We start from the raw sequence: 26369 nt of genomic DNA, 5'->3' as shown, positions 1-26369 counted from the left end.
TGCGCAACAATTGCAACAAAGGAACTCTCGCAACGGCAATAAATATGCGATCATATGCAAGTCAGGGAAAAGCAGAACTACAGAAAGAGCATCAAGCTGTAGGGCTGATGCAGCTGGGAGATTGATGCTCCCTGTCCTTTTACAAAGGGCATTTTCCTGCACAGTAAGCGACTGTGAGTGTGTGTGGACGCACTGGGCTCCTTGCATCCTCTGGGGCATTTGTGCAGTCGGCAGGCATGTGTGTGCAAGAGAATGGGAGACAGAGATGCGAGGCAGCTCTCTGTGCTGGGCTGTATGAGTACAGGTATTAATAAATGAAGAGGAGTGATGGTTGAGACTTGCCTAAGGGCTGACAGTACAGGAGGAGAGATAGAGAGAGGAGACAGAGAGAGTGAGAAAGGGAAGGCTGAGAGTGGGATGAGAAGAAAGAAGCGGGAGCGTGAGGGGGAAGAAAAGGGAAGACAGAAGGAGAAGAAGATGGAGAGAGCGAATTAAAGCCGTGCATGGGTAAAATTGAGACAAAAGGGGGGGTGGGGGACGGAAGGATGGAGAGGAAATTAGGAAGACAAGGAAAAGAAAGATGGAGTTAAAATGAGGAGTGAGAGCAAAACAAGTGTGTGAGAGAAAGAGGAAGAAGTGAATAATTCAGCGCCACACTCTGCAATTGCTGCACACATATCGATGAGATCAGAGTTTTAATGGGTGGCTACTGAGCATACTTTTATGGTGAAATCAATCAGGAAATGTAGAGTCAGACAACACAAAGAGACATACCGCACACTGTTTGTGCGGTTTCATGTGCATGTTATGTGCTCACAATAAGAGGTAACGGTATAAATGTAGTTGAAGCGAATGTATTATGTATGTGCAAACAAGCAAATGCCTTATGCATGCAGAAAGTGGCATTAAATGCAAGCACAGCTAATGCAACAACGACAACATACGGTCTAAATGCTGCACGCGTGTTTGAAGGGATTGTGTTTTGGCTCGTGTGACAACGTGTGTCTTTTTACCCGATCACAACAGTACCAGCCAGCCAGCCAGCAGGGAAGCTGGTTAATGTCTGACATGCATCATGGACTTGACACAGACACACACACACACACATCTGTGCATATAATCACATGCACACAAAATAATAATGTTTATCTCGGTTGTTGGGCTGCTCTCATGTCTAACCCAGGAGACACAAAGATAAAGCAAGATTAGATTAAAGGAGATACAAAGCATTAAGCATTACAATCACAATGCGCAAGGCACACAAGGCTCCTGTTTCCACTGTTAGATGCACTCCCAAAGCCCATGATGTGATATCTATGTTTTGATATAATCAACTGTAGTTACATGCACAAAACACACATATCAGTATTTTTCTTAAGATTCTCTGAAATCTAGAGGGATTAATCTGCTTAATCTGCACTCATACTGTTTTGTCTGTTACCAGCAAAACTGAGAGTTAAACTAACGGTTACCCTGTTCCTTCTCACAGTCTAACCTTTCCCACACAGTTGCACGAGTGTACACATTCCTCTGGTGCACACAGGCCACTGTGGAGGATGTTTGCACTCCTGTGAGCTCTTGTTAGGAGCGTGTACACACACGCTCCGAAAGTCCTCTCACTGCTGAATTGCTGAAATTACGGCAAACAAATCTAACCAAGCCACCTACCATGCATAACGCATAACAGACTCAGACGTATGCTGCTGCATGTACAACACCACTATTAAAAGTAACATAGGGGCACATGTGGTAAGTTTGATGTATTATTCAGCGGCCCCTGGTGAGTGGCCTTAGCTAGTGTTGCTATCACAATCTTTGTGTTCAAACAATCCTCAAATGAAAAGGTGTGATGTAGACAAAAAAAAGCACAAAGATTGATTGATTGTTTTGGGTGTTTTTTTTTTACAGAATCTCTGCAAACGCTCAATCCAATCATTACCAAGTGGCTAAAAAAACTTCAATGTGAGCCAATACAGGCTTTTACTTCATATCTATGATCTAATTAAAAACAGAAGGAAGAGGTCTGGTTTTAGGTTGTTGCTCTGATGTATCACCATCCTCTCTATTGATCTGTATGTTTTTTTTCTCTCCTCCTTCTTGAACTCTCTCGCATGCTCTCTGTGGTTTCTCACCTGGTAATATAAGAAATCTGGGTTATTGCGCATCGCATGTTCTCTGCATTTTGTCCATAGGGACGCTGAACATGCACGTGGAAAACGTTTCAAAAGGAGAAAATACAAACCTCTCAATAATCCAAATGATTAACAAGCCCTCTGATGACCACTGATGATCACTTAATTCTGGAAATGATACTATCAGTATCATTGTCTTGTGTTAAATTAATAATTTTATGGCTCACAGTGCATTTAGTCAACCAATGAGCCATTGTATAGACTTTTAGCTAGTTCATGAAAAGAAATAGAGACGGGAACATTAACATAAAGTAGTCAAAATTCATGACTGACTGCTGAAGTTTAAGCGATTAAGCTTTAATCGCTTTTGTTGTCAATTTTCACTACAAACAGTTGTTTCAGAGTCATTTGCAAGTCAGCCATTATTTTTCTCCAGTGCAATACTGTACCATGTAGTAAAATATAATAATTTGGCTCTAAAATAAGTATGAAAATACAGCGGCTTAGAAACAGTTGCATGAACCTTTGAGTTTTTCCTGCATACAAAAAAATAAATAAATAAATAAACTCAAGCACTTTTCGTGTATTTTCCTGGTAAATAGACTCCAAAGCTACAGGAATACTGCTGTAATTATCATCTGAACAACAGCTCTGAACTTCCTGCTTCCACAGTCATGTGGTCTAGCTGCTAAATCTTCAACACTCATCTCGGTCAAAAACAAATACAATCAAAGCTTAGACTAAAATACGATTTGAAATTTTTCACTTCATTCACTTTTTTGTGCTCGCCCGCGCAGAAATGAGAAAAATCGACAGCAAATTATTGGATGAAATAAGTATGAAGGGAAAAAGTACCGAAAACTCCCAGCAGCTAAACTTTAAAGAGCCGATATAAACAAATTAAAATACAGTGATTTAATTTAAGCAGCTAATTCGCCTGAAATGATCCCACATCCCACATCTGGGATGCAGACTTCCTCCCAGTTGCAGTTTTACATATATGATCAGTTTTTTTTAACCTTTTTTTTCTAATAGCTCAAAAAACAAAGAATATATATGTGCAAAAAATTCAAAGCTGATCCTTTCCCCTACTTTCACATTAGTATTACTCTCCACACAATAATGAGGATAAAGAATGTGTTACTGTGTCTGTTGCAGTGAGGGAGGGGGTGGTTGCATACTTACAATGAAAATAAATTAGGTCATCCGATTGTTTATATTTGTTTTTGGGTTTTTTTACTAACTTGTTTGTGTTGTTTGTGAATGAATGTGACTGAATTTATTTATTTTTAAGCTAGGCCTCCATAAAACCCAATTCCAGCCTCGCTCCTCTCCTGCTCATGCAGTTAACCGTGGCATCTGAACTGTATAAACATAAACAAAGACTGGTAAATTATTTCACAGGTTAAAACTGAGATGTAGCAAAGGTACATGGCGAATTTTCAGAATGTGAAGGATAAGAGATGACGGGGGGGGGGGGGGGGGGGATCTTTTTTCTCCTTTCATTTCTTTATGTTATGTTTTTATTTCTGGAGATTCTGTGACCTTGTGGTGTGGCCTAACACCAGATGTCTGTTGCCTAGGAGATGGCTCATATCTCAATGTCACTTATCCCTGAGGAGAGGAGAGGAGAGGAGAGGAGAGGAGAGGAGAGGAGAGGAGAGGAGAGGAGAGGAGAGGAGAGGAGAGGAAGAGGGGAGGACCTGCAGTGTGTTTTAAAAAGCTTGTTCTGTCAGGTCAGGTAAGAATTTCTGAGATTTAAAAATATATATATTTAGGTAGGTGATGCAGCTCGTGTCTGTTTTATAGCTATGCTACACTAAAATAACCACATTATTTATGCATGAGTATATAACCATTAGTGAAATTAAAGCACCAATATTAACAAGCATACTGTGGACTGCACTTGACATGCATAGAATTGACTGAACTAATGAGAGAGACAGACTCTAATACAACCATTCAGCCGTCTATAGTAATGATTAATTTATGACCCCCTACTTTCACTGAGCCCCACCACACACACTGAGCCTCCACCCCACTCTTCCTCCCTCTCACGCTTCTCCTCTCATGCTCTCCCCTGTAACTCTCTCCCCTCAGCGTCTGATGCAATGCGTTACCAACCCAGAGTGCTTTCCTCTCATTCAGACACAAAGAGAGCAGGAGTGTTGGGTTAAGAAAGGAGGGGTTGACGTTTGTGTTGTTGTTGGTGGTGGTGTTGGTGGGAGTGGGGGTGGGTGGGAGGAGTGGGTTTGGGAATGTTCTCCTGGATGCGCCGATTCCCGCTGTGCCCCAGGGACACATACGAGATAAACACCAGATAAGCCTGACAAAGGCAGCAGCGCCAAGGCGCAGGAGTTGGCACGAAGAGGCAGCATGCCATTGATATTAGCACCAAAGCGCCCCCTGTTGGGGATAAAAAGGCACAGAGTGGAAGTGAAGAGGAGACAAAGGAGGTGGTAACACAGCTGAGGCGGGAGGTCACTGTACGCCTAACTGAGCAATGTCCCCCTCATGGCACGAAAACGCTGATGGCCAGAGATCTGCAGGGGTTTTTAGGACTCACACTGTCAAGTGTGGGGCAACAGTGCAATTGTGGGAACAAGGGATGGTTTCTGTGTGTGTGGAGAATGAGGGAGGGGGGAGGCTGTGTGCTGGAAGTGAGCTGTGGAGATATGTGGCAAGTGCAGGTACAAAATGTACAGACATCTATAAAACACTTGTATTTGTTTGTGTGAGCGTTCAAGTACATTTCTCTCCGTCTCCGTCTCTGTCGTCCCTCGCAGGACTTGTAATAATTCACAGAAAGAACAAGTCAGGATTGGCATAGCAGGGGGGCGTACCAGCTGACAACATATTCAAACAGAGCTGTCGAACTCAAGAGGAATTACATGATGTGCAAAAGTCACACACACGCAAACACAAAAAAAGCACGGCACATGTTCATACGCCAAATGTGTATGAATGTCCACTTACAGTAGGACACACGTAACAGCGTCTTCACACCGCCCTACTGCCCACATATAATTTAATTAATCTCCAATAACGAGATATGTGATCACTGCTAGCTCTACTTACTAAGATGTACTGTTTGCAGTGGGTTGTTGATTTGTTGTATACTTGTACGTCATTTGTATATTGTGCAGTTTTATGGTGCCATCATGGGGTCTACAGAGATAAATTTATAGTTTTGCTAAAATTGGGCATCTTACATTAATATGCAAAAGTCTTGCGCAAACCGTGATTTATTTATATTCTTGTAAAGTGCTCTCCATGCTTTCTTTGGACACTCATTTGACTCATTATCGCTTGAGTTCTTGTACACGGCCATTTCTAGAGGAATGTGTTTTGTTTGTGTTGTTTGCTCGTCAGTCTTTGACTCATGAATCATTTAAGCATAAAACAAACACCTAACGCAAGAACGGAGTCAGAATCAGAATTACGTTTTAACGCCAAGTTTGCCTGGTACAGAACACCGGTACAGAAATAGAATATAGTGTTGAAGAGTGTCTACACATAACCCATTTTGAATTGTATCTATTGTATTATTTGTATTTTAATAGTACATTTGTATTTTTCTATACAAATGAATAGAAAAATACAAATGGGATCCACTTTGTTAGAATACAAAGTGAATCCCAAAGAGCAACTCGCTGAAAATTATGCAAATCTTGGCATGGTGTGGAGTGTATTCTTAAAAAATTTGCGGAAACTGGAAATGTGAAGGATAAAAGAGGAAACAGCTGGACTGAAAAACTGTCTGCGGCAGATGAACAGAATCTGAAAGTCATGTCCTTAGGAAACAGGAATAAAAATCCAGCAAAGACCTGACACGGTACTTGAGAAATGCACCTGACCCTTCAGTTGATCCATCTACTGTTCACTTAAGCCTCATCAGAGATGATCGCAATGAAAGGGTGTCTGTCAAGAAGCCACTCTTAAGGAAGGGAAACAGGAAGAAAAGGCTGGCGTTTACCAAATTACACGAGAAATGGATTAAAAATCAGCGGCAACAGGTCTTTTCACATTTTCCAAGATCAAAACTTTTGCACAGTAAATATGGTTTATACTGAAATCCACTCACATGAACTGTCCCTGAAAAAATTTTTTTTTTAAATTTACCACATCATTACTTTGTAGTCGCTCTTTTACCAGAACAAATGCAAACGTATAGCATTTGTAAAAAACAGCTGTTACCAGATGTTTCAAATTATTACAAAGTCACACATCAAAGGCCCTGACTGGACTGGAGGATAATAGCATTTGTTGGGGGGTTTCTTGTTTACAGCAAGCCATAACACATCACCAGTATAACACATGACCTCAAAAAAAGAGGAAGAAGAAAATGTTAAGAATCTATTGCCGAAGCTGCATGCCGTTATAGCTGGACTCTTCTGCCCTGAATGCATTACCCCATTGGGGTTAAACAGGCCCTTGGAAAGCAAACATCCCCTCTGAAACAAACCTGTACTACTTCCAAACATTTGAACCAGAGGCAGCAAAAGGTTTGCTACACAGTATCAAAGTATCTGATAGTACGATGGAGCCAAGTTATATGATCGTGGAGCTCAAGCATGGCCATTCATACTTCATTAAAATGATGAACCAATAAAGAAACAATTGAAGGACGAAAATGTTGCTGTTTTTTTTTCCTTTTTGGTTTTGTTTTTCCAGCTGAAAGTTCTGAAAACAGACATTTCTCTGTTAGTTAGCAAAATCTTTCTGTTTTATAATTACAAGACAGCCTGGCCAATCAGCTACCAGAACGTTTTCTGTAATTTTACACATTTATTTCTTACAATTTAAGCCCAAACAGACTTCTATTATTAATTACAGCAGAATTTATTTATCACATATAAAAATCGAGCAGCATTATTGAAATTGCACTTCTTTTCTTATATTAATGCATCTCAGGGATTAAATGTGTCAATAAACTTCTTTACACTGACAGAAATGGGGGATTTCAGCGCTCTGGCACATGTGAGATCAAAGAGAGCTTTATGTGCACATGATGTACAAAGAGCTTGGCATCCCTGACTTAATGTTTCTATTTCTATTTCATTTATAGTTTTTGTTTTCAATTCAGTTTAGTTCATTGTCCCTCAGTTCCTATAAAAGTTACTGCTACTTTAGAGTCTTCCCCCTCCTCCATGCACCTCAGAAGCTGCGCCAGAAACTACTCCTGAGCCAACACAAGCCGCCAGAGCTTCAGTGCTCATTCTAATATGTTATTTATATGCATTTTTAAAAAATATTAGAGGGACGAGCTTGTTATAGAAGTTAAGAGGTTTTATCTTCATATGCACAGTGGAAATATACACAGCAACCTACACTGGGAAAATTGTATTTCGCCGATCTCTCCCTTCACAGAAAAAAATTCTAAAAATTCTAATGAAAATAAAAAATAAATAAACTTTGGAAAAGAAAGTGGAAGTCATACATGTGCAAACAACGAAAAGAGTTCAAAAGACCTGCGTTTGAAAAACTGAGCTGTACCTCAACTTTGTGCAAGTGTGCAAACACATCTGTATAAATCAGTGGAGCAGCAGATAGCAACAGTCACAGTAATACTCAGCAGTCTCATTCAGGAGTCTGATGGCAGTGTCACAAGCATTCACATTCTCTCCATCTTCATAAAATCAGTCAGCGAAAAAATCAAAACATCCACATTCTGAATTATATCTGATTCCTCCATTACTTTATCACCGATACATACAGTACGTTCTACCGGGAGTGCTTTTTGGTACAAAGATGTCACCGTCGCGTCAAGCTTTCTCGCAGTGTTTCACAGATATATGCAATACAAGTGACACACACTCCTCGAGATGTCACGCGGCATGCCTCGCTGAGAGGCTTCCACCTGCTCTAAACAGCTAAACCCAAGTTTGCCTCAGCACATCACAGCAGAGTGCACTCGTGTCAGCAACTTTCTACAGGAAGAGTTTCCTGTGCATTTGTTCCTTTGCGCTACGTTTGAATGACAATGCAATTTACAACTTAACAATGTCCAAATATATTATATAAACGCATGCATGATTTGTGCGTGTGTGTGCTCGTGTGTGTGTTTGCTGCAGCTACGCAATATAAAGCAGATTTCCAAAAGGAGCTGTTTGACAAAGCCACTTATTTATCCACTCAGCGTTTGAGCTCTGCTATGTTAGAAATGTAAAGAATGGTGCCTCCTCACCAGCAGGAAAAGCTGAAGTGGGCCGACCGAGCTGTGTGAGGGAAGTGTAATGGCTGCAGCAACAAGTTGAACTACTGCCATCACACCCACCCCTCTTTTTACTCTGTTTCAGTCTCAGTGACTGTCTCCCACACTGCCTACACAGCGTGATCCACAACCCTTCCCTCACCCTGGGAGCGAGAGAGAGGGGGAGCTGTGAGAACTCAGCTATGCTCTCACCTTCCAACACTGCTCTAGTTTTTAATAGTCTCCCACCATGGGCCAGCTGCTGAAACATCAAGGACAGACGACACTACAAAGTCTGACACAGCTATTCGCACAGCCAAGCTGTGTCACGCTTTGCAAACATGCATTTCTCAGAGTCAAACATACATGAAAGAGGAAAAAAGAAGAAGAAATCCTATTAAAAGTAACCAAATGAGACGTGTGCATGCACTTTTGTGCCAAGTGTTCGACTTACGTGTTGCCTAAAGACTTCTCCTCCAGCTCGTGCGGCTTGAAGAACCATTTTCCAATCCTCACGAACCCCTTATCCGTCAAACATCTGCAGCGATGAGCAAGAGAGGACAAGAGAGTAAGAGAGCCGTCAGTTTTCTCTCATCATCAGCAAGCAAGTGATTGATTAACTGCAACATCTGAATAGCATTGTGCGCTTCAATCAAAGCATCAAGTAACAAATAATATTGTTGTAAAGCTGAAAGAGTTTTTGAGTTTGTAAAAGTGATGTTCAGAATGAACTTTAAGGCAGCTGCATGATAGCGTGCAATTTCAATCATTTTCAGCCGAATAGTTTCACAGTTACAATTATTTAAAAAAAGTTATAATTAGCCAAAAAATGACCTTGCAAAATTTGTATTAGCGTTCTAATCTTCCTGTATTGAGCCATTTTACTTTGGCTCTTTGCTTCTCAGAACTATCTACTATTTTACTTATTACTAGTAATGCTGATATGTAGTTTGCAAGTGCACAGGGGAAGGAAGAGTAATTTTCTGCTAATCTGTTTCCCCAACGTGCTTTGCACTTTTGCACATGGCTTGCCAAAACCACTTCTTTCATCTGAACAAAATATGATCACATCAAAGTTCAGTTCAGTCATCACGCTCCCTGTTTGGCTGTGCAACCAGCTCTTTTAGAAGTTTTTGACTCGTCTCTCTGTGCAGGTGCCAGTGAATCCCCCGCTGAAATCTCTGACCTGGGTTAAGGAATTACAGTGATTTCAAGTCCACCTCACTCACCCAGACTCAGCTATCCAAAACTTTCAGTCTCCAGCTGTACCATCTTTGGTGCATTCTGATTAATACATTTTCTCATCTGATTGTGCCTTTCCATTACATATAAGCTATTTCTGAGTTTTACAACAATATTCATAAGGAACAGATTACTATAATGACTGTAGGGTATGTATGTCTCTTTTCTCTTCCTAGATTTATTAATCAATCTGGATGAAACTTGCTACATAAACTGGCTGGGGTACCAGGACCATCAACATCTATACAGCTTTTGGGAATTATATTTATAACACTGACATCCTCACAAATTATGCATAATTTATGTAGTTACTGATCTCAAAATGAACTGTATCAACATTGCATCTGTGTGTATGTTGTTGTTTGTAAATGCATTTTGGCAAACTAATTCTTGACTGAATTGTGTTGTCACGTCACGTCATCGCCATCGCATACAACTGCATGCTAAAATGTAAAATGAGGCCTTGCCTTTTTTTCCTTTAAATGTGGGGAGTTGATATTTTTCTCTCATTTCCCTTAACTCTATCTTGACACCGCTGTGTTACCAGTATCTCAATTTACCTGCAACAGTGACTGCCAAAAGCTGTGCAGGAGAAAAACAGCAGGAAAAACCCCCAAACACACTTTTAGCTTTTTTTTAATCATCTGGCAAACAAATCACTTATGATTACGCTGTACAGAGTGTCGCTATTGCATTTTATTTATGATCATATTTTCTGATTCTGCCCACTGCGTTGTCTTTATTGGAGCCAACCAATACATTCATCTTCCAGTAGATCAAGGGTATGAGGATCATTTATGGTAATAAATAACAATAAAATAGCATCCATCCATTTGAGAGTCGGGATATAAATTTAAATCTATAAATCTGGTGGTTGATGTCACACTTTGATTCTTTATTCAGCAAAACGTCTTTACTGTGATTGGCCGGTTTCCTTGTGACGCTCTGTCTCTCATCCCAACTTGACGAGCAGCACAACAGAGTTATTGTAGCATCTTAACTTTTTCATTAACTTTAGCAAAAGTTATATTTCTGTCTTTATGCTATTCAATCCTTTAAATTAAAAAAAAACTGCTTGTAAAAGAAAAAAACTGAATAGTTTTTGATGACAATAATCATAATTAAAATCAGAGCTATAATATCGGCAGCCTGAGACAGAGGTCAGCTTGATCTGCAGAATATAAAAGAGAAAGTGGAACTGATACCTTTAGTGTTGAAACAGTGAGCTATTTAAGGAGTTAGCTTCAAGGTAATAGGAAGGTTAATTCAGCATGCCCCCTATGATGATCACTGATGCTTCACTTAATAGAGAGCAAATATGTGCTGCTTCATTTAACAGATGGCTCTGACTCAGAAAGGAGAGCTTTGGGTACTTGAGCAAGTGATTCAGCACTCAGTTTATAATTCCATTAAGGTGAAGCTCATGCAGGAAAACTAACACGCTCTGTCACTTTGACTTAAAGTTGTTGTTTTTTATTTGTTTGTTTGGTGACTTTCACAATTCAATTCCCAAAACAGGAAGAAATACACCCCTATTTTGCATTTAGAAGTCACTGTGTAAATATTTAGGAAATGGGAATCTGAGGACATATTGCACTATTATTTTACCCCTATCGCTTTGTTGTTGCACCTTTGAGCTGGGTGCAAAGGTAATAAAAAAATCTAATCTACATGTGTGTAAAAGGCTGAGCTGGCATGAAGCGACGCTGCTGTGTCAGACGTGAAGCCCTTCTGTGTAAACTCTGGTGGCATTACACCAGCTCGCTGTGGTTCAGCGTAAACGAGCAAAGGCGCCATAAAGCGGGGTCTCCGTGGACACCAGCATGGTGAAATCTCTGTGTTAAACAGGACTGCTCATTATTTGCCTCAACAGGCTACACTTATGGGTGCCACAGTGGAGTTATCCAGCAGTACGCTTGTTGTTAGACACCATTTATTTACATTTGTTTACAGCTTTCGCGGTGGACTGGAGAAAGCGCTGATGGTTTTACCTTTCCAGCAGGTTGTGTATGGCCTTGAACAGAAGGGTTCTGCACTCGTAGGAAAGCCCACACTCCCACAGGCCCTCCTCACCAACTGAAAGAAAAGGAAACAAAGACATTTGTCAAGATTTTTTTTCTTTTTTTTTTTACTCTTTTGTTAATGAAAATTTGTAGTTGTATCAATCAACCAGCCATGGAGCGACATCCACCAATTTCCAGCATGCTTAGCCCTAACCAGTCACAGGCCTAGCTTGCAACTAGCACATCTTTTGCTCATTTGCCTCAGCTCTATCTTGGCACCGCTGTGTTACCCAAATCTCAACTCACCTACAATAGCAACTGCCAACAAGTGTGTAAAACTGCAGTAAACCACCCCCCCACCCCCAACGCACACTTTTAGCCTTCAAACTATTCACTCATGATTACCTTGTACATTATTATTTATTATTTATAGCCATTTTTTCGGATGCTTTGCTCTGCTGTGTCCTTATCAGAACCAGTCAATGCCCTAATCTTCAAATAGATCAACGATATAGAGGTAATATGTTCAATTACGAGCCACATGCTAACATGCTGTTAGTGGGGAAGCTGCTCGCTGTTGATAACAACAAACCCAATCAGACACTTAAAATCGCCCTCATCTGACTGATCTGGACATTATAAAGAAGCTAATAAAGACAAAGTACAATAAAGCAAAGTGATTAAAGCTACCCAGAGCCTCGGTATGAGCATCAAAGCTGGTGAAGCTATAAACATAGTGAGAGATTATGTACACTTGACACTTGTTTTGTTATCTAAATCTGTTGCACCTCTATTTGCTCGATGTAAGGTAAAATCTCTCAAGCAAAGGCGCGTGAGCAGCAACCCATTTTCAGTTCATTTCTTTTTCCAGTAGCAGACTACTTAACTGTATATAAATGTATTCAGTTGTGTAAGTGAATAAGTTTTGCAGTTACAGGCGTATGCATGGAAAAAATCAGAATTTGGTTTGTATATGCTGTCAGTCATAGTCATTAGAAAGAAAAATCAGTATGAGGAGGTCACACAAAAGATCCGAAACTGGAATCAGCCAAGAAAATTGTGATGTGGCAGCCGTGAATCGGTGCATCTCTAATGAGAAAGTATTACATTACTGTTATCTCAGTAAGTAACGTCATTCACTGTGACAGTAGGACATCTGCACACGCCACCTTGACAATAATAAACAGCACATGGTCAACACGTTAATGAAATTTTGTTTATGGATAACTCTGTCAAAACATGCTGCATGTGCTGATGAGATAATTTACACATCATATTTAAAATCAAGATGATGCCCATGTGTGTGTGTGTGTGTGTGTGTGTGTGTGTGTGTGTGTGTGTGTGTGTGTGTGTGTGTGTGTGTGAAGACAGAGAGTTTCCTCGGCTGTACAGCTGTCACATTGGCTGCAACGACGGCCCAGTCAAACCCCATGCAGTTGTCAGCCCCTGTTAGCCTGAGAGTGAGAGCATGCCTGTATCTATAAAGGCTGACACACAGGCTTCACCCTGCTCAGGTTTTTACATGAATAAAGAGTTTTAACTCAATTCACTTTTCCTTTAAAAACATGTCTGAAGACAAATTAAATCAAGTTTGTCTAAGCAGTTGGGTCTGCAGTATGCTGTGAACAATCCTTCTGCCTCCTGATTTCTTTACCCCCCACTCCGGCTCCCACCCAAAACCTACCCTGGCACCAACCCCCACTGCCTTCCTCCCAAAAAAAAAAAAAAAAAAAAAAAAGGAGACACACTCTCACACACACACTGACAAATGCACACACAGCGGCCAGTTAACAGTGTTTCTCTTTGTTCTTTGCCATATACCTGCAGGGCTGCTGGAAGAACTGGAGGATTGTGGGTGGGTGTTGTGTTTGCTTATAGGGTGGTGGCAAACAAACCAAGCATCACAGAAATACACAAGGAAAAAAAAAAAAGGAATGAGAGACAGAAGCAGAGGCAGATCGCCGGGGGGATGGGTGGCACAAACCCCAGAAGAGGTTTCCTCTTTCTCTCCTCTGTCTCCTTTTTATCTCCTCCCTGATTTTCTCTTTCTTTCTTTTTTCGCCGTGTCTGTCTTTCTCCATTTCTGTTGCTTTGTTGATATTTCCCTCCTATTTTTTTCTTCTTCTTCTTCTCCATACCAGAGTGAATGAAATTTCCTTACTCGCCAGAATTACCCTGTAACCATGGAAACGCTGGCGGTGAGAGCATGGCGCCCTGGCATTCAATTTCAACACTGGTCCCTCCCACCCCTCACCCCTCCTCCTCCTCCTTCTCCTCCTTTTCTCTGTTCTATTGCTTCCAACACCCCTCCACCGTGCCCCCGCGTCCCCCCCACCCTTTCCGCCCTCCCACCCACCCACCCCTCATTTACTCCTGCTTCAGGGCTCAGACAGGAAGCTCGCTCATGCCAGCTCTTCTACAGAGGAGAGAGAGAGAGCGAACACCATGAGCAGAATGCCAAGTCTCCACAAAATCCAGCTCATTAGCTCTCACTGTCTCTATATCTCCCCTTCTCTCTCCCGCTATTAAAAATCCCACAATTTTTTTACCTTCCCAAACTCTGGCAGTCCTGTACAACCCATCTTCATTTACTCTCCTCATGACCAGCTCCATAACACGCTCCTGACCCCTATTACTCCAGAACTATGTCACAGACTCCTCAGCCTCACATTTTCCAGCACTTCCACCCAAAAGTCAACAAACTGAGCCACCATCTAAAAGGAAACATTGCCACATTCGCTCCCCTAATGCATGTAATTTTGTAGCTAATAAAAGAGAAGAACGTGTGTAGCAAATCCCAACGGTAGCACCAGAGTACGCTTTAGATGCCAGAAAACACGCGATTCACACTGGACGCTCACGTTTATAGTGTAGTTGTCAAAGAGCCAGCTCACTGCGCCACATCAACACGAGGTGTGACAAATCACTGTTGCAGGGAAACAAGGTCAGGCATCCACACAAGCACGTGCACGTGCTATTAGTGTAAATATAGAAAAAATGGAGTGTGAAATAAACTAGCAGTGATATCAAAAAGGGGATGAAGAAAATACCATGAAACTGTCATTTCACCAACAGTCGGCTGATGACCATCACTACCTTTCCACTTTTAACTGCCTGTTTTATTGGAGGAGCAACACGGAAGGCCTGATGAAGAAGCACACTGTCAACGCTAAATGCACAGCTAAGTGCAATACAGCTTTACAGCATCATGATCAATCATTCATACCATCCCGAGCTACAGGGAACTGCATCACGCCTGAAAGATTTTAAAGGAGCTGGGTGCAATCGACCTCGGTCTCCATTAGATTAAACTGACTCATCAGTTTTTGTTTTACTAGGTCTGACTAATTAGCACTCAGTTTTTAAAGAAGCAGATGCAATTAAAAGCTGTTTTCACATTGATTTACATCTTACACTCACTTCAAATTTATGTCGAAGTTGAAAGACAGTAAAGAAAAATGAGGGGAAACAACTGCAAAAAAAGAGTGTGTGTGCAATCTACCTAAGTAAACAGCAATAATTGAAATGATATGTTTAATGATATGATATATCATGCATGCTTCAGGATCTCTTCCTTTTTCATTACGATGCAACCTTACAATAATAGAGAGAAAACCCCAACAATCAGATGACCCTCTATGAGCAAGCACTTGGTGACAGTGGAAGGAAAAACTCATTTTAACAGGAAGAAACCTCAGGGAGGGGCAACCATCAGCCAAGGGGGAAAGGAGGGAGACGAGACTAAGGCTGTGTGAGAGGAACAACGAGAAAGTATTTTTGCCAGAATCAAGGCTGACTTTTTTAAACCCTTAAATTCCAATGATGACGAACTGTAAGCTCCAATATAACGACATTCCCTAAACACTTCACCCGCAGATATCATACGACGTGAACAGCATAGCCAAAGTACAAGAACTGCCCATTTAAAGAAATGTAAACTCAACGCCACTGTTCATTTGGTCCCTAGCAACAGACGTGCCAAGTGTGAAGTAGAAAAGTGAAGAGCACATAAACAAACAGCGATTCCTTCTTTTGTTAGTGCGATAAGAGATGAAAAATGGGAGTAAATTCTAACATCTGAGAAACTGGAGGAAAAAGTCAAAAATAAAAATCATGTGGAAAAATTACGCAATTAGCAAAGCAGCTGCTGTTAATCATGGCAATCAGTTGCTCAACTAATATCCTTATGAGCGCGTGCGTGGGTGCAAGTCTTTGTGTACATGCGTGTAACGTGAGGTAACATCCTCACAAATGCATGTTTATTTCACGCGGCCTTGCCACCCTCAATCCTCGTGCCACAATGCTCTTAACTGCTGCGCCACGTCAAACACAAACAAGCAGTGATGGAACTGGGTCGCCACTACCACTCTGAAAACTTCTCCCTCTCTTTTTCTCCATTCCACCCTCCGCATCTAACCCCAGCTTTCCACCTCCATCTGTCCATCAGTCCCTCTTTTTTTCGCTTTGTGTGCTCTCTCTCTCTCTCGCCTTCTCTTTCAGCTCCTCAGACTGTGTTGCCCTGGCACCACTAGAGGGACTGACCGCTCACTATAACTCTGAGCTAATAAACACAAAGACGGTATTGATCCGAAGTCTAGCGGTGACATCACGCTGCCTTTCATACGGTGACCTTTTTCCACGCTTGAAAAAGTAACACGTTACTGTAATCACATTACATTTTGTCTGCAATCTTTCAAATACTGTGGGTAAAGCACATTATGGTTAATACTGAGCTCTTTAATGATCCCTCATGCTTTGTGAAAAAACCATGTGAGCAACTCCGTGGCAAAGCTGGGGCTAAAAATGGCAGAGCAATCTACAACTTTCTAAGGTTTGGAAATATGCTGTATAATTCAAATGTATTGTGCAAAGGGACCGAGAACGTGAAGGTTAAAGTGAAGAATGCTGGATACGCCCTTATTAGTATAGGGATTTGTGCTGATATGTAGACATAATTATTAGCACAAATGTAACAATGCGTCTCGTGACGATGCAAAAGTAATGTAACGAGAAGTGTGGCAGATGACTTCCTCCAGCTGAATTACTTCATGAAAAGAAACAAAAGGTGAGGTCTAATACATGACTTTCTTAAGCATTGTTGTTTCTCCCCCTCCTGCTCTCTGTCTTGTTTTGGATCAATAGCACCAGCAGTTCTGCTGTCCACCGGTGTCTGTGCCGTGCGCACACTATGAGCTCTCACTGGGCAGCGCGTGTGTGTGTGTGTGTGTTTATGTGTGCAATTTCACACAAACCCCGCTGCCACTTTACTAATTAGCTGGCCCGCTGCATGTCTGAGCAGAGGTTGGTCTCTGTTTACTCTGTGTGTATGTGTGCAAGCATCTATGTGTGTGAGTCTGCAATGCTTGGGTATGCATGGCAACACAGTGTGTGTTTTCATTAATATGAAAGAAAAGAAACATTACAAGGCTGCACAGATGGGGAGAAAGTGAAACAGAAGAAGACGTGGCAAAGAGAGAAAAAGGGAGGAGGACGATAACGACACATCTCAGGAGAGGATAACAAATCTGCAAATGCGGGTTGGGGATGGAGGCAGTTTTCATAATTATCCCCCAAAAAATCTTTTATAACTGTTCCCATATTTACTGAGTTTTTTTTTTAATCACAGAGTAAAAACTTATAACTGTTTTACTACTCTTTTTGTAACTATTTAAACATTTTTATTAAAAGAAATAATTTGAACTTTAACTGAACTTCACCCATTCAGTGGACACTTCATTAGGTACAACTTTATTAGGTTTAACTGCTTATTAAGGCAAATACTTAATCAGCCAGTTACACGGCAGCAACACGGCACTTTTAGGCATGTAGACACGATGTCCTAATGACCTGCTGAAGGTCAAGGTGAGCATCAGAATGGGGAAGAAAGATTATTCAAGTGACTTTTAATTAGGTAATATTTGTTGGAGCCTGTCAGGCTGGTGTGGATATTTCAGAACTGCTCATTTTCCCACACAACCATCTCTTGAGTTTACAGAGAATGGACCAAAGTAGAGGAAATATCCAGTGGGTGGCAGCTTTTGGACAAAAACGCCGCGTTGATGCCAGAGGTCACAGGATAATGACCAGACTGCATCGAGCTGATAGGAAGGTAACAGTAACTCCAATAACCACTTGCTACAAGGGATGTAGAAAAGCATACAATGTGTTGAATGTCAAAGCAGATGTTAGGAAACTGAAGCTACAATTCACACAGGCTCTTCGAAATTAGACAATAGAAGATTGTAAAAATATTGCTGAATCTCACGAGCCTTGAGTTTTGCTGTGACATTCAGATAGCAGGGTCAGAGTTTGGTATAAACAACATGAAAGCATGGATCCTTTTACGACCACAGCGTACCCTTCCAGCAGGATAAGGTTACCAAAAGACTAAGAATACTCAGAGTTGCATATAGCTGTAATTGAACACAGACAACATCTACAGCGTGTATGTAAATGTGCTGATGTCATGAAATGCTCACAGTACAGTTTACGACAATGCCTGGCAGTCACACACAAGAATAAGCGCTAACGCTTGATGAGGTCTAAAGATGTCACCCAGGAAAATTAAAAGGCTGTGAAAGCGGCCCATTTCAACATGCCTGCAGTGATCTTTTAGATCAGCACAAACACAAAGTTCAATTCTTTTTTATTCATGTATTGATCGGCACATTTAGCCCATGACGCTATCCCACTTCAATTTATTTTTCTCCCCTCTCCACATAAAGGGGAATATTCCAGCTAATAATGTGTGAGTTTGTGATATGACGCAGCAAACTTCTATCTTTTATATTTCTTATTTAATACTCACACAGACATCATAACAATAAAAAACAACAGTGTGCAGGGAGAAGCCAGATGCCCACAGGGGATTACTAACAGCGCTTTCCAGTACAGTAACAGTAGTTTGCTGTCTGTTTGCTGGCTGGCGAAATGGCACTGCTGCAGCATGAGCCAGAGTTTATGCAGCTTATACCCTAAGTATAGTCATAAACAAAGAAAGAGAACTGTCCATCACTGTTCTCCTCTTTTTCCTCTTGCACCTTATTGAGTAAGCAGATCTGTGAAAACGCAAATCACTCCCTGTCTCCCCCCTCAGCCGCTTGCCCGGAGCCAGCCCAGCCATTCCTATCATTCGCGAGCCCCATTCATTCATAAGGTCTCCTGGTAGATGAAAGGAGACGCAGCACTGGTCCACACTGCCAGAACGTGTGTTTTTTCTTAAGCTGGAGATGAAAACACAGTTCTTAATTTGTCAGTTAGGAGGTCACATCTGAGGCATCCAAACCTGCTACAGCTCACAGGTGAGGCGAAGCGAGAACCTGTTGCAGTATTGGAAACTTCTCTTGTTTGACTTTAGACATACTGGAATTTTTCTTGGGAGCAATTAGCATTGCTAATTCTTGGATAATTAAAATATTAAAGGGCCTTTTTTTTCCTCCACAGCTTGTCTGTTTTACATGGTCATTTTCCCCCCCTGCATGAGTTTGACATGGTGTGGCTGTCTTATGTAACAGCAGCTAGTTCTCTTCTCCGGCCTACTCTTTCTGGTTGTAGGTGTGCAAATGTGTTAAAATTAGCTGTACAATTTAGGTAGAAAGGAATCCTGCGTGCATTGCCTGGATAACTGGCTGAAAAGCAGTGCTATTTTTTTCACTGTCTTCAGTGACTACATGATGTGAATGACACACGAGAATAAGATGAGAGGAAATCAGTTAAACAAGCAGCAGCTGACATTAGTGGCACAAAGGCTCGGCGTCGTACGGTGCTTTCTTTTTATCCTTGTAATACTCACATTGGTGCTTTACTGTGAGATTTACACATTTTAAAAGTTATTATGTAATATGCTTGTAGGATCACAAGCTTCAAATCCAGCAGAGGTTGTTTAGATGTGAGGTAACAAACACAACAAGGATTTCTGAAATTAAAAGAAACTTGGTTTCTGTGCTTGCTGCTTGTTTGCAGTTGGGGTGCTTTAGAGATCAACACCAGGTTTCTACATTCATTCATACAGCTCACTATGTAACATTAAATTTTGTATCAACACACGTACAAAAAAGGAACATATTTCCTTTTCACCTGATTTCAGCTTCATACTGTGCCCTCAATCCCTCACACACTCTCATGATCCAGTGACACCGTTCTCCTAAACCCGTTACCGACACCTGTCACTTCAACGCAACGGACCAGATCTCTAAAACACCCCGCTAACAATGCAGGATTCAGAAGGCGGTAAACAGGAAACACTGTGGGCTTTTGAATTTTACAGCTTGCAAATTGTTTACAACCTTTAAACTGCTGGCACAATGACTTCTGTTTCCCTTAATCCACCCTGGACAGTTTAGATTTACAACTTCTGGTTAAAGATTTAATTGTCAGCTGTGCGCTTATCATCATATTTCACTGAATACTGATTGTTTCCCATGAACCTTCAGGTGAAAATAAATTTTAACATAGTATACGACCTGAGGAGAAACACCTTTAGGAAACAGACAAAAAGAAAAGGAATGTACACATGGAAGGCACTCAGACCCAGGAGGTTCAGAGAGAGAGCGAGGGGGCAGCAGTGACAGCTAGGAGGAGGAGGAGGCTCTGAGAGAGTGAGGGGATGAGGAGATGGGGGAGAGAGAGATCTGGAATCAATTAGGTGACTGAGCTGAAGTTGCTTGCATAGCTGTGGTGGGGAGTCAGGCGGAGGGGAAAGAGAAGGGACCAGGGTGTGAGTGTTGTGCCATGAGTGAATGTGTCTATATAAACACAAGCTCAGTGCAGTATGCGGCCGCTCGTTTTGATTGGACGGCATATCTAACTATGCGTGTGAGCCTTTTTACCTGCTAGCCCTGACATCATCTCTTTAACCAGTAAAGTCAAGCCGCAGTAAAGCCCCTCGTCCGCTGAGCGCTCCGGAGCTAAGGTCAGAGTGGGTCACAAGAACGGATGGCTGGCACAGACCCAGGCCATGTCAACACAGCAGCTCTCACTATTCCCTTACGCAACTTCCCCTCGTTACTTCTGCGTGCACCAGATTCACACAGTGTATTCCTGCGCTGGCTCTGACACTGGGGGAATTTGACTCGACAAAGGAGGGAAAAAAACAGCAACACTGTGAACTTTGTAGTCCGTGTTGTTAAAGAAAAAAAAAAGAAAAGCCATGGTTTGTGAATGGTTAAACATATGCAGAGGATAAAGTGAAGTCACAACCTCAAGTAACGCCAATTGAGGTTTATTCACGTGATTTCAAAAGCATGTTGTGCAGCGTCACTGATGGCCGGATGTGAACCCTCTGAACGAGAAAAAAAAAGAAAATCTTTCTTAAGATTATTTTGCAAACCTTGGATCAAGGATAAAATGTCTTTTTTTATTTTTTAGGAATTTGGAGGAAAGGATTGCAAACTGTGACTCAGACATAATCACTTATATAATCATTACAAAATATGTATAAAAAAGTATGCCTTTTCTACTACACTAAACTAAAATAAAGCAAATCCTCACAATCACATATACTATAAACTTTTTCTGTCAATAAAAGCAAAATAAATTAAAAAACACACTAGCGCTGTTTAAATTGGTCAAAAAGAGCCTAAGCTAGGTTGTTTGAACTTGGAGTATGATATGTATTACAGTATTAATATTTTCAAAATGTTACACAGCTACAGTTCAGCGTCTGGGGTGTTGGGATATGAAGTGCTTGTGTACATTAGGTCAGGAATAGATGGTGAAATGTTACAACTGCGGACTGAAGAGGGCTCGGAGAGCCTGGAGCACCTCCGCTGGCAAGCAAAAGGCATATTGATGAGAAGAAGAAAAGTTCAGAGAGCAGAAAGTAAGAAATGAATGCACAAAATGTGAGGGTTACTGTGTGTGTGTTTGTTTGTTTGAAGGTTCAAAGTAGACAGTCAAGAAAGTCTGAGTGAAAATTCTCTGAGAAGTCAGCCTCAGTGTGAGCGGCACATTTTATATACTCAACAGGGGGCATGTCGGAAATGGGAAAGAAAAATAATATTAACAGAAACACAAAGAACATCTTTAAATTCACAAACTGCAACCGTACGCTAAAACTGAAAGACGCCAGCTGCTGCAGCTCAGATTTTCTCATCAGCTCAACAAAACAGACTCCAACACATCACTCATTCAAAGTTAACCGGCGATCGGTTTCTTATGCATGTTTCTACATTTGTCGGCTTCTTGACTTTTTTTTTTTTCATTTATTTTTAATTCAGTAAACAAATGTGGCGCATACTGTAAGCTTCTTGATTTATTTATCATCTCACCAGTCAGCCTGGCGCTAATTTGAAGCGATGCTGTGCATGATTCTGCAGCTTTTAATCGGGAAGAGCTTGTCGACACCATAATTTATAATTTACGGGATATTTACCGTATTAATGTAGAGTCAATGGTGCAATCAGAGTGACTGAAGAGGCCTAAGCCCAGGCTATTATGTCAACAAAAAGAACAATATAAGATTTATCACTTTATCTCTAATATAACCTGCTAGAAAAAAAATTGGGGTGTAGATGTGCGTTTATAGGTTTAGTGCGTTTGTTGGTATAGAGGACAGAATCAGGGGAAAAGACTGAAACACAGGCAGGAAATAGGAGATACGGAGCTGAAAAAAAGCGCGGTATGTAAAATGCACTTGTGTTGGTGTGTGCATACACACGCTGGCCTCTTGCCAACCCTGACAATCAAAAAAAAGAAAAAAGAGCCAAGTCTGCAGAGAAAAGCCAACAGATTTATCCCACACCCTTATGTAATTTGACAGTCACTTAGTTCTCTCAAACCAGTACAACACACACACACAAATCAACGGTACACACTAATCTTTTGATGTCTAGGATGCAGACGATGGATGGATGGATGGATGCTAAGCACTAAGTGTCAAGTGTTGTCCCATAAGTCAGTGGGAAATATATAAATGAATGAACGGGATGTGGCGTCTCAACTATTTGTCACGCGCTGCAGTGAAAACACATTTTGTCTCTGTGGACACACATAATGACAATTAGCCTGTTAGGTTTTAGCACAGAATTAAAAGCAAAAAAATAATAATGGAATTGAAAATGAATCAAATCTGCGCGCGTCAGTGTCTCTGCTGAACCGCATTAAACGGCTATTAATCAAGACAGATAAACGCCTCAAGCGTCTGGATTATTCCTGTATTGACTCACAGATCTTTCATCTGCATTTCTCTAAACCTGAATGTTTACCATCAAAACTGGCCTGTTTGAGTTAGCACTTTTACACGATGTCTCTTGCATTCCTTTAGATATCCTACTGCATAAAGAGCAACGCACGGTAACTCAAGAAACTGTGTATTCAAATGAGAGGTGTTTGTACACGTAGCTCACTGTGAAGTCTTTACTCAGGGATAATTATTAGCCAAGCATATTATTACACTAATGTGTATTCCCTTCACAATTTCAAGTTTATGGACTTCAGACTGCTGCATGAATAAACTGTCAATCATCTCATCCATGCTTGCCGTCTAATGCATCCTCTAAGAATTAATCCTATTTGGCTGAATACACAGGAAGCAATAGCAACTCTTTCTATCAGCAGGCAGAGCTGAATGCGGTGTTGATGCCTCATATTTACAGTTTGCTCTTCATATAAGCAGATGCTGATGAGCTATTGCACTGTTGGTCTGTGTGACTGTAGCGTTTACACCTAGATTTATGCCTGCTAGCGTTAAATAAAAGCATATAAATGCATAAAAGATACACAGTTCCACAAAAAAAGATTAAATTAAATACCGACATGAGAAGTGGACAGGGCAGAGTGTTAAAGGGGCTGCTTATAATGTTCAGCCTTCAAAGAATTATGACCTTCCTTTGCGGTTGCTCTCAGCTTTACAAAGCTGAAGCTGCACAAAGCTGCAGAAGCTTTCTGTTCATTGCTTGGCGTGAAGTGGGCATGGATGTTGGACTGACAGGTCCTGAAGGTTACAAAGACAGTCGAATATATCCCCCTGCAACATCGTGTCAGAGAGCGAGTAGTATTCTGGCAGGTTCAGTGTCCAGAAAACCAATAAATAAATACCTAAAAAAACAACAAGTTAAAGGTTTGATAATAAATACATATTCAGCTCCTCAACAGAAAGCCTGCAGCAGTAATTGAAAAGCACACAACCAGATTACTAAAAAGCAGAGAGGCAAAAGTTTTGAAAGGCCTTTGAAAGTGGTTTCATTTTTTGCCTGTGCAAGACTCCACCCTCCACCACCCACCTCGCCCAGCTGCCACTGTTGTTGAGCTCCCATAATTTATTTATTTAGGTTATTAATTGTGGTGTCAATGGGAAAAGTTGTGGCAGCTCAAATACAGACAAACAAAGGTAGACTTCGAGTCTCCACACCTCTACTACCACATTTACTTGCTTAATTAAGTTTCTTCTTCTTCTTCTGCTAACCAACTAATCTTTGATAGCTGCCCCTGACGGCGAAGCATGCCTGCGCCTGTCCGTGCTTGTTTTAATCCACGCAATTAGGAGAAGGTGAGCTCGCTTTGGGCTCACAGGTTATGGTGTAAAAACCACACACAGCCTGTTCACACCATATCGGGGAAAAAGATATTGGCAAACAATCAAAAACAATTTGTCTGATGTCCACGGTTTCGCAGGAAGTGTTTGTGAAGTGGGACGCTGGAGAGTGACTGCAGCTGAAGGGGTATTTGTTTGTTGTCAGTAATGCCTTCTCAAGTGCATGAGGTCTGATATTTTGAGAGTTGCTCAGGTAGAGGGGAAGCACTGCCTTTTGATCCCCATTCATCCAGGGTGTATCTGCAGACTGTCAAAGTAATGTGTCAAGCGTCGAGCAGCTAGTTGTGCTGGGATTTGTATGAGTCAAGCATCGGTGCTACAGTAAAGAAAACAGTTTATCTTTTTGTTTTTTTGAGACGGCTGAGGATTAAACAGAAGTAGACTTTGAGTAATGTAGGCATAGTATCATGCAAGCAAGTGTTCATTTATAATGACTTAGTCTGGTGCACGGAAAATAAAGTGTGACAAGCATTTTAACTGATGCCTATTAAAATGAAACGCCGGCAGATTAAAATATAAGAGCATTTAATCTTTAGCACTCGCCAGAGTGGAGAAGGTAGCGATGTAAGAGGGACCATTTCTGTGTGTTGACCCTCAAGTTAAGCCACAGACACTTGAGCACCTCATTAGAAGTGAATGGGCTTCGAGGTGGGAGGCAGGGCAGCCATGGAGAGGCTCAGCGGGCCTCCACAGAGTTTCCTAACTGCCACTAGAGGGGAGGCGAGAGAGAAAGAGTTGGAGAGAGACAGAGACCGAAGCGCTGTCTCTTTCTCTCGAGGATGTTGGAGAAATGGACTGCTCCTCCTCCCTTTCCAGGGAGCATTCATTGCAGTATTTGTGCTGGTCCCTGTCTGGTCCACAGAGTTTAGGAACTTATGAGGAAATATTTCAGTGAAGTATTTTAAAGTACTCTCAGAGATCAATAGTTAGATGGTAAAAAAACAGCCCATCAGCAAATATGCCTGGTCTCTGAGATCATCACACCACTATTCATCAAACTGAATTAAACATCTCAGTGGAGCCACACGAGGGCTGCAGGGACAGAGATGCTCAAATGGGAGCCATCAGTTTACTCTAATGAGTGTCGGATACACAGGAATCAAGTCTTTATTCAGTTTTAACCATTTTCTTGCCTTCATTGCCAGGCACTGAGACACCACCACTTATCAGCTATCTTAAGAACAGCAGCTTAATTTAGAGTTTGTTAAATATATATTGCAAGAAAAAATGACAGCATTTAATCAATAGCTTTCAAAGTGGATGTGGTTCATCATGGACATCGTCGCACTAAAATTACTGCAACCGTCAACTTTGCCTGAAACGGTTGTTCCAAAGACACCCATCTTTGAAATTACCGACCAAGTCCACGACCATTCGCCGTCAGCTCCCGCTGTCTTTACACAGATTTCGGTGATTCAAGATGATAATAAAAAGGCAATAAAATGAAGTCAGTCTGCTATCAGTTAGTAACTGCAACTACATGCAATTTGTTTCTCACAATATGACAATAAACTATCATAAATTGGCGGAAATCACAAATGTTGTTGTCTAAATACACCAAAATTCACATTAACTACTTAAGAGTCCACCCAGAAACTCATAAATCTGAAACAGAAATTCCTTCATAGCGATGTAGTTGCTGCAGGACAGCAATTTAACTACAATCAGTTGGCAACCAGTTCAGTTGAGTCCTCATCTACAAAGAGGCGCATCACAGATTGTACTCATCGGCACAGACTGGCTCACAGTGACTGCAACATGTTGGCAGTCGACCTTTAGATTTTAAATGAGATCAGAAATTATTTGCAAACCTTCACAAATCTGTCTGAAAGTGATTGCAATTTTATCCAAAACAGTTTAGACATCTTTGTAGAACGTACAACATAAACTATGTAAGCGGCCGATACCGTTGCCAGCATTCATGCTTATGTGTTTCACCTGGTGGTCGTGTCATGCAGTGCGAGGATTCCTCCCATGATCCTCTGCTCCTTGTTTTTGTCTTTTTTCTTTCACTTTTTTGTAAATTCACTCACATCAGTTCTTTCAATCTCTGTCCAGGAAATAATGACATCTGCGAGTCCTTATATTGAGGCTAGGATTATGGTTCCTTATACAGAGGCTGACAATTATTGTGCACTTAATGATCCATTCAAAACTGCAGCGGAAAATTAGCCATTATGTTTATTACTTAACCAGTGCTTTTTGGCCTGCAACCTTCATCAGGGTCATCAAGAACTACACTGCAGACAGCACTTTAAATATCATGC

General features: G+C 41.3%; 1 protein-coding gene across 4 annotated transcripts in view; it reads right to left on the bottom strand.

Moving 5' to 3' along the window:
- LOC309711023 (mediator of RNA polymerase II transcription subunit 13-like) overlaps positions 1–26369 on the bottom strand; it is an 89088-nt gene that overhangs the window by 21425 nt on the left and 41294 nt on the right. For all 4 annotated transcript variants that reach the window (XM_082540992.1, XM_082540990.1, XM_082540993.1 and 1 more), the window contains 2 exons: positions 11559–11643; positions 8780–8863 (listed from right to left, as the gene is read on the bottom strand). In XM_082540992.1, coding sequence (XP_082397118.1) covers positions 8780–8863; positions 11559–11643 — 169 coding nt within the window. The remainder of the gene's footprint in view (positions 1–8779; positions 8864–11558; positions 11644–26369) is intronic.

The sequence above is a fragment of the Aulonocara stuartgranti genome (assembly GCF_965226115.1).
Source record: "Aulonocara stuartgranti genome assembly, chromosome: 7".
Classification (NCBI taxonomy): domain Eukaryota; kingdom Metazoa; phylum Chordata; class Actinopteri; order Cichliformes; family Cichlidae; genus Aulonocara; species Aulonocara stuartgranti.
This window is presented reverse-complemented; position numbering and strand designations above follow the sequence as displayed.